The sequence below is a fragment of the Lycium barbarum genome, chromosome 5 (genome assembly GCF_019175385.1).
Source record: "Lycium barbarum isolate Lr01 chromosome 5, ASM1917538v2, whole genome shotgun sequence".
Classification (NCBI taxonomy): domain Eukaryota; kingdom Viridiplantae; phylum Streptophyta; class Magnoliopsida; order Solanales; family Solanaceae; genus Lycium; species Lycium barbarum.
In genome coordinates, this window is record NC_083341.1 from 136267308 (window position 1) to 136277039 (window position 9732).

General features: G+C 33.5%; 1 protein-coding gene across 2 annotated transcripts; it reads left to right on the plus strand.

The window, feature by feature from the left end:
- Nucleotides 1-1562: 1562 nt before the first annotated feature.
- LOC132641765 (caffeoylshikimate esterase-like) lies at nt 1563-7224 on the plus strand. Of its 2 annotated transcripts, XM_060358849.1 has the most exons (8): nt 1563-2074; nt 2176-2205; nt 3554-3683; nt 3814-3960; nt 4170-4300; nt 5080-5217; nt 6334-6432; nt 6530-7224. In XM_060358849.1, the coding sequence occupies exons 1-8, from the start codon at nt 1775-1777 to the stop codon at nt 6737-6739; spliced, it is 1185 nt and encodes a 394-aa protein (XP_060214832.1). In that variant the 5' UTR covers nt 1563-1774; the 3' UTR covers nt 6740-7224. The 2 variants fall into 2 exon arrangements, with proteins under 2 accessions (XP_060214832.1, XP_060214833.1); XM_060358850.1 differs by lacking the exon at nt 2176-2205.
- Nucleotides 7225-9732: the final 2508 nt, after the last annotated feature.

Genomic DNA, 9732 nt, shown 5'->3' on the forward strand with positions numbered 1-9732 from the left:
GTGACAAAGAGAAGCATTCAAAGCATATGTTTTCTTTGCCACTCAGTATTCAAAACACATTACTATGATTACTTTGAACTAAGGTCGAATAGAGGCAGATGTAGCCTTGTGATACCAGTAGCCTATTTGGCTAAGCTTATTTTTCTCCAAAAGTGTTTATTTTTTTTTTAAAAGTGAGATATTTGGTTAAGCTTTTGGGAAAAAATAAGTGTTTTTGGGAAGTAGCAGAAATAATTTTTCAGAAGCTAAAAAAAATAGTTTTTGCCCAAAAGTATTTTTTTCTTGAAAAGTATTTTTGAGAAATATACAAGTAGAAACACTTTTTAAAAGCTTGACTAAACATTAATTGCTGCTCAAAAGTGCTTTTAAAATTAATTGCCCAAAAGTACTTTTGAAAAAAAAACACTTTTCAAAATAAGTTGATTTTAAAAGTTTAGCCAAACAGGCTATAGGTCTATATGAATCTAATACTTTCGATGCAAATGTAAATTTATGTCTAAAATTAATTAAACTTACAACAAATAGTATATATGAACTTATTTATAACTTTAAATATTCAACGAGTTCAATGCTAAGAATTTTAAGGATTGTATCGATAGAGTTTAAGAGCTTGTTTGGATGGGCTTAAAAAAAGCAGCTTATAAGTTGCTTTAGATAAGCTAAGCCAAACGGGCCCAATTATTTTTTAGGCTTATTTTAAGCACAAAATGGCTTATAAGCTGGTCAGCCAAACATTCAAAAAAACTGAAAACAGCTTATAAGCTGTTTTCAGCAACCTATAAGTCAATTCAAACGGGCTCTAAATCCTGAATTCAACTAATATGAGCGTAGCTAAGGAGCGCAAGGGGATCCATCAGAATCCTTTCTTCAAAAAGTTACACTCTATATATAAAATCAAAATTAATTTTTATTCGTACATATTAGATGTTGAATCCTTTAACTTTTTCGAATGTTTATACTTCCTCCATTCATTTTGACAAGTTTTGTATTGACTTGAGACACCTAGATCACCCCCTAATTATTACTAAATCATCTAGTAATTGAAATCAATCACACATATTTTAAAAAGTGTGCTACCACTAATAATTTTTTGAGATTTTCAACTCAATAAATGATAATGGGGTAAAATAAGTATAAAATGATAAATTAAAGGGTAAAATAAGTATAAAATGATAAATTATCTCTTGTTTTTCAAACTGAACAAGTAAAAAATGAATATCTATTTTTAATATACATGACAAATAAAATTCAACTGAGGAACCCAGTATCTACAAGTGAAAATCCTAACTCGTCAGGCCGTCACTGGTTGGTGTCTTACTGTATTACTCTCTCCATTCTATAATAAGTGATTTTTTAGATTTTATAATTTTTTTCAAAATTAGTGATGTTTTAGTATTTTAAGTATATTTTAGGCAGACTTTTTCAAAATTGCCCTTATTTAAATAATTAAAATTTATTAATTATTTTTTCCTTTTTAAGCATTTAATTAACGGGTAAGTCAGTAAAAGCACAGTTATGAAACCGAGGGAGTTCTATTTTAATATGAACTTCGAGATCTGTCATTGCATCGGAATCCAACAAGCTAGATTTAAGAAAAATAAAAAAAAATTACTAAACTTTTTCACAAGTAGTCAAATCTCACGTTTTTGTTGTTAATCGTAAGAGAAAACGTGAATTGACTATTCCCCTGTCGGCTTAGTGACACTTTTTAAATTCTTTAAAAGTACACAGATTTCCACTCTGTATGTCAGTATGATCATTAATCAGTTTACAAATGGACCTTACACTAACTTCAACTTTCTTACCGTCTTTACAACCGGAAAACTCACTTATTCACCGGAAAATTAATCAACCCATTATTCTCCAACACAAATGGAATTGGAAAACACAAGTTTCAACTTCAGAGACTAAGTGTAGAACAATTACTATGGTCCTAAAGAAACCAAGAATTGAAGGGATTAGTGAAGCTTTAAACGAAATTGCTTCACAAAATTTAGATCATGCTCCTGCTAGAAGAAGGGTTCGATCAGCTTTTGTTACTGCACAACAACAGCTTGATCATATCTTGTTTAAGGTTGGTTTTGTCTTAATCATGTTGAAATTAGTGTTTCTTGATTTTTTTTTTTTTTTATTCCTAATTTTTTTTTGGTTCTTTACTTTATGGGGTTTATGCAGATGGCTCCAGCTGATATTAGATTAGAGGAGGTATTTTACTTCATCAATTTATTTAAACTCCCTCTGCTCCGTTCCGATTTATGTGAAACTTTTGTTTTTTGAGATTCAAATTTTTAAATTTTGCCCGTGTGTTTGAACGTAGAATGTTTAAATTTTTTAAAATAAAATTATATATTTGGAAACTACGTAAAAAAGTGCTATTAAGTCATAATAATTAATTATCAAAGAACAACTCGCTTGACTCTCGAAATTCGAATGCAGTCAAATAAATTGGGATGGGGGAGTAATATACTCTAGTTTTAGTACTATTGTGTACTTTTGGGAATTACTCCAATTTGCTTCATGGCTTGTACACAAGATTTTTACACTATATTTGAGTAAGTCTTCCTAGATGAAGTGTCAGGGTCTTTTTTCTTTTTTTATAACCGTGGTGTCTAGGCCAGCTTACACACACCTGACTAATTCCTCTTGGTACCTGTTAGCTTTTACCAGCATAGGTACCGGGTAACTCTGTTCACCGAGGTTTGGACAGATGTTAAAAGATCAGCTAAGTGTTTTTGCAAATCTTGATTTTAGCTATGTGGTTCTGTTTTGCTCTGTTGTGAAATGTCATTGGAGTTGATTACATATTAATCGCCTCAGTTACTTTTTACCTATATTTCATTGGAATGACGTCGATTTGAATGAAGGATGAAGTCAAAATTAGCTAATTGAAAATGGATTTTGTAAAATGAGGAACAGAGTCACAGAGGGATAAAATGGAATGCAGGTCAGGAGAAGAAGCTTTGAAGTGTAGTCGATACTATAACAACTATGGAATCCGGTTACTCTTCTTTTGGTTTTAATTGATGATGATAAATAGTCTTATTTGTTGGAGTAAAACATTTTATCTTAAAAGGTATGCAGTGAAATCAGGATGAGTTGTTGAGAGCATGTCTTTTCTAGGGTTTTAGTTTCCAAGTTTTGGGTTGTTATAACACTTCTTTTAATTAGTCATGCCCCGTTGATTTATCAGTACATCTTCAAGGTATCTTTAATGAGATATCTAAATACTTATCCAGAAAAAAAGAAGGTTAACAGTGTCTTGATAGAAGTACTAAATACCCTGCCAAAAATATGTAACTGAACTCCATTGAACTCATCAAGGCTTATTATATATAATAGCAATGGGTTATTCTTTTAGAATTATGGACATATATGGAGCATTGAGTTGTAAATTGTTAATTGTTCTTGCCAGTTAGATTTTTCTGTTTGATGGAAATTTGTGCAGAAGAGGCCATTTTCTCTTGTTCTTAATCGTTAATTATTGTATCATACTATTTAGTAAAATGGATAGGCATATCTTCTATTGGAATAATAACATATGTACATTTTGTAGTGGTACGAAACAAATTCGAAAGGCCAACATATTTTCTGTAAAAGTTGGTTGCCAAAGCCTGGAATACGAATTAAAGGTGCTTTGTGCTTTTGTCACGGATATGGTGATACTTGCACTTTCTTCTTTGAAGGTTCGTTATTATCTCTTTAACTACAGAGCCACTAGTAGATTGATTGCTCTGCCTCTTAATTACTGGTTTTTGTATTTTATTCCAAGTGGTAGCCTTTTATATTCTTTTTGTCTGATATATTGATTTTCAGGTATTGCAAAGTATATAGCGGCTGCTGGCTATGCTGTCTATGCTATTGACCATCCCGGTTTTGGTCTCTCTGATGGTTTGCATGGATATATTCCTGAATTTGATGGTATAGTTGACAATGTCAATGAACAATATGCGAAGATTAAAGGTATGGTGCAGTATGTTTTTGCTTTGTCTTAATTTCCTATGATGATTGAAATCATCAATTTAGTGTGCTGCGAACATTCGGACAATGCAAAAAAGCAAAAGTCTATTAAATCCCAAGTGGGGTTCATTCACGGCTTATTCTAATTTTTGTTAGAGCATGATTCTCCTCGTGTGACAATATAATGAGTAATTTCTATTGTGATGGTGCAGGTAGGCCAGAAGTTACTGGGCTTCCCCTGTTTATATTTGGGCAGTCCATGGGAGGTGCAATTGCTCTGAAAGCTCTTCTTAAGGAACCACTTCAATGGGATGGAATCGTCCTTGTTGCGCCAATGTGCAAAGTAATACTATCTTTAGCTAGACTATCTAACTTCTTATATTTTCGTCATTTCCATTTTCCATGTTTCTCACTTTCTTGAGCATATTTATTTTTAGCTGAACCAATGTATTTGTCATGTTTCTTCGTTATCTCCTAAGAGTTCAGAATTTTCAAATTTCTGTTCATCAAACTAAAATGTGTAGAAATGATTTTCTCAACAAGTTCAGTATTTCTACACTTGAATATATTCAACAGTGTCAAAGAGTGCAGAGTTTACAGTTTTTGGTAAAACTTTTTTTCCAAGTAGATGCATTCTTCCGTCCTGAAAATGCTTGTTCCCAATATGCAAAATTCTCCGTGTAAATACTCTCCAAAAGAATTTTAAAGCCTTTAGGTACCAACTGTTCTTTTTGTTTTTTCTGTTTCATTCCTTAGCATTTCTCATAATTTATTCTCTCTGCTATGTGGCGCTTTAATTAGAGAAAGGTTTGCTTATTGCAACAGCTTGTTAGATATATTCTTTTTTCTCCCCTAAGTATCCAGGTTGTGCTGAAAAATGCTTCTCATTTTAGGCCCCATTTATACAAATATGAAATGAATAGTCTGTCCTAACAAACCATGTTCAAGAAAAAAGTCAGATTATCAGTTTTGGATGATTCATTGTCGAAAGGAATTATGTTTCCTCTGAGCATTGCCACGGAATTCTGTGCTTCTTAAAAATTTTATATTGCAAAGTATCATGTTTCTGGAATTTGAACCTTCTTAATGCAATAATTTTGCTGACCCTCTGTTGCTGCTAAGATTGCAGAAGACATGACACCACCAGTTATTCTGCAGAAAGTCTTGATTTTTATGTCTAACATTATGCCACAAGCAAAGATAGTCCCTACAAAAGATTTGGCGGAATTGGCATTCAGGGAGTTCAAGAAAAGGCAAATGGTAATGCCTCTATTTACTCTCTTTTAAGTTATGTGAGGAAGAATACTAGCCAAATGATGGCAGCTCTAAACTTCTGTTTAAACAGAACTATTTGCCTACATAGTTAGCTTGGACAAATAATAATGGAGATCACAGAATTTTGAGAAGAAGAAACAAAGATTAGTATGTAGTTGCAAAAAGGAAAAGAATGCCCACGGCTGGGGGATTCAAATGAGCGGGTCGGGCTGAATTTGGGAGGGTCAAAATGTGCTGAGTTCATAACCCGCCCAAAGGTTACTTGGGTTGAGATAGGGTGAGTCAAGATGAGCTAAACGAGTCAATGTCCAACTCATCAAACTCTTACATAGTTTTAATTTTTTTGTTTGTTTTTTAATAATGTTTTAATTACTTAATAAAACTTTTTTTTTCATTATTAATAAAAAATTGACAAGATTTAGGATGGGTCAATTTAGGCGAAATATTTAGTTCAGATCAGCCCATCTAAATGCGCGGGATCATTGACCTACCCAAACTTGAGCGGATGGGCGGGTCATATTTCCATGGGCGAATTTGCCACTCCTATCCACGGCCATGATAAAACATATGATAGCCTCAACCCTTTAATCTGTGGTAAACCCTTCAAAGATAAAAAGCCATTGTCCTCTTTCAAGCCTTGTCTCGTCTCCTTAGATATTTGATATAGCTCCATATGCATGTATTAGACTCCTTTACTCTGTATGCACCTGTTCACTGTTTCTCCATCTAGAGTTCTTATAGCATTTTGTTTTGGAATTCCCCATGCGACCCTCAACATGATGTCCTATCTGTGACCTGCTAACTCAGGGTGGAGCTACAATTTTGAGTTTATGAGTTCTAAATTTTAGAAAAGGCAGCTTACTGGGTTTTTGATATATTATGTACATATTAAGTAGATTTTTAATCCAAATACATGGTTGGACCAAAGCTATTGGGTTCTGCTGAACCCGTATAAGCTGCACTATGGCTCCGTCCCTACTGCAGCTATGAGGACCCCATCAATCCAATTATATGGATATGCGCGTTGATGTTCAAAGTATGCTTAGCACAGCTATGTATTCATGTTTAGCTGAAGCTAGTTCTTGTTTCATTCTTTTTTAGGCTCCCTACAACGTAATCTCTTACTCTGACAAAACACGCGTGAAAACTGCTGTGGAACTCTTAAATGCTACAAAATACATAGAATCACAAGTGGAAAAGGTTAGTACATAAATCCACGTTTATTGACGAAACATTATCACGTTTTCCTGTTTTATCCGAGAAATTAATTAACAGTTGTATGTATTTCCGCTTGCAGGTGGCGTCCCCGATGCTCATCCTTCATGGAGCTGCAGATAAAGTGACGGATCCTCGAGTGAGTCAGTTTCTGTATGACAAGTCTTCCAGCAGCGATAAAACTCTTAAGCTCTACGAAGGAGGCTATCACTGTATTCTTGAAGGTGAACCCGATGACCGGATTCTTACTGTGCTAAACGACATCATCTCGTGGCTTGATTCTCGGTGTTAAAGGGACTCTGTAGAGGCATTACTTGTTGAAACCAACACCATTCATCTAGTTTAGGAAATGTGATTCTACACAATAAAACCAAATTCATTTTGGGATATAGGCAATTTTTTGAACTGCTATATTAATATTCCTTGAGCCAAGGGACTATCGGATACAACCTTTCTACCTTCATAAGGAAGGGCGTAAGTTCTGCGCACACTACCCTCCCCAGACCCCATTTGTGGGATTACACTGGGAGTGTTGTGTTAATATTGATATTAAAGGATGAACCAAAGGAGGATTGGTAATACATGAGACTATGGCATATATATTCTTGCCTAGCCAATAAGATTCTCATTGTATTTGCAATTCTTTACCACTTTACTATTCTGCAGATCCTAGATAAAGTTGTTGTAACAGATATCGTCACATGAATCTTTAAGTTATTTGTACAGAATGAATCAGACTATTTAGAACAAATAAATGATTGCAAAACAAAAAAGAAATATATTTCTTCAATTGATTGAGATCTGAATAACTCAGGTTCTGACCTCTACTGCAAACAAATAGGGTCTTATATTAAAGTTGTAGAAAAATCAGTAAAGTTATATGAGCTCTACAAAGTCTGAACATTTACAAAAAAGCCAAAAGGTGGTAAATTGAAAAATTGCAAACGATTTATCTGTGTTTACCCCTTAAAAAGATAACAATTGAATTTATACGCGGTTAAAGAATATGTGGCTTAATCTATTATTTAAGTAATTAAATTCAAACTTGCAATCTACGATATGTAAAGAACGAGAAAAGAGATAGCCTGAAATTGTTATTGCAGAACACAGTGAGTTGATCCGGTATGGAGCAATGGGCTTGATGCCCGAGACACAACTTATAAGTAACTTGAGAACTTGAGTGATTACAAAAATAAGGATGTAGAAGTAAATGAGAATCAGATGCCCTAATGAAAGGATTTCCTTTGTATATATAGTACAAAAGTTAGAGTTGTACATGGTAACTAAATTTGTTAAGGTGATAATGATCGCGACGATCTCGGGTGCCTCAAAGGTGATATCTTGCTCCGGTCTTCCATCAACGGAACCAAATATTTTGCCCCGGTTATGCCGTATACAATAATCTGAATTTGTAGAAATGTTTAGAGGAGAATGACATGTTCTAAACGTTTACATTCATGTGTTTTTTTTTCAATGAAAACACAAAATCTTTTGATTTGATTTTTCGATCATTCTAAAAGATGTCATTCTTTGGTTCTAGTCTGAAATTAGAAGAGTCACTATCACCAATCATTTTCAAACTTCGCTTTTCAGCGATTTTTTTATTTTTATTTTTTTAATTTGTTTCTTTTGATGATGATAAGAATTGAACTTAAATAAAGCAGAGATTCATGCAGTAATTTGTTAGGAATTGAGGTGCAGTTACTGTTGTATTTGTTACTTTTCATTTAATAGAGTGGATAGACAAAATATGAAATGAGCTGCTGGAAGACCAAGCCACCATTCGAGCATTTTCTTAAAAAGTTTTTGAAGAAAAAGTTTGCTCGAGAGAAGGAAACTGTTTGATTTTTTTTTTTTTTTTTTTGGGAAATTTTATTCTATTGACAAACTAGTGTTTAGGGAGAGTGCATCAAGGCATATTTCCTAATCAAGAGAAGAGTAAAAATTGTGCTCTTGTAATGTTCAAATTCTAGCAACATTTTTCTTCATTATATTTTTGGGCCTAATCTTACCCCGCTGCTAGAAAGAGTCGTTTTTTGCCTTTTGACATATCCCGAACTGAACTTCAATCTGGATATAACAGATGGTAAGCTTAAATCATGAATAAAACTCAAAATTAAAGTAGATGAGTAAATTTGGACATTTACCTCGAAGTATTATGACATGTGGAGTCTACCCATTTCACGTTAGAGCTCTGTTAATGGCAGTACAAATACGAGACACTTTTCTAATTAATGGCAAGCGTTTGCAAGGACTCAAAGTATTAAGGAGGGTAAATTAGTCTTTAGGAAATGATATAAAAAAGTACATTCAGAAAATCACCCATTTCAGGTTGGAGCTTCGCTCGTGGTAATTAGAACAACTACAAGACATTCAATTTACTATTAATGATAAGGGTACGTACACATTACTCAAAGTATAATGGTGGACAAAATTGAATTATTCAGAAAATGATAACTATCAAACAAACACATTTATAAACAAAAAATGTACATGGACAAAAGACCACCTAAAAATTCATTAGGGAAGAGCAGTGGGAATACATAGTATATTGTAGTTGATAGGAACAGTTCAATGAGACAATGGAAAGCTTGAGATAAGTACTGCATATACAGTAAATTAACAGCTAGCTAGGGCCATTGGATCTTCATAATCTTGAGCATGCTCTTCATTGACATGATATTACTTATGACAAAATAGGTATGTGTGTAAGGCTAAGTTTTGGCTATATTGTCCTCAAGGTACAAATGTTTTCTTCTACATTTTTATACACTTCAGGACACCTTAACTTTGATGCTAACTGCCACGTGCACAAAGGACATATATCTACTACTATTATTACACGATCAAAATTACAGGGTTCGGCATGACTAGTAATTTTGACACAGACTCTGTTTTCGTGCTTAAAAAATGCACCTAATATATAGGGATGGAGCTAGAGAACCAAGGTACGGGTTAATAACCTTGGTCCAAACACTGTATTTATCTTAAGAAATTGAATATGTACATATATAGTATATTGTGGTAGATGCTACAACATGCACAAAGGACATATATCTACTGTACATACTTCCTTTGTCCCATATTAGTTGTCCACATTACTATATATATCCGTCCCAAAATACTTGTCCATTTACGAAATCAAGATAGAATTAATTAAGTTTTTTTCTACTTTGCCCTTTACATTAATTGTTTTTCAAAGTAATCAACATTGATTAGAGTTCAATTAATTGGAGAGAGATAAGGTTATGTAGTAAAAATACACTTTTATTTATGAGTTTTTAA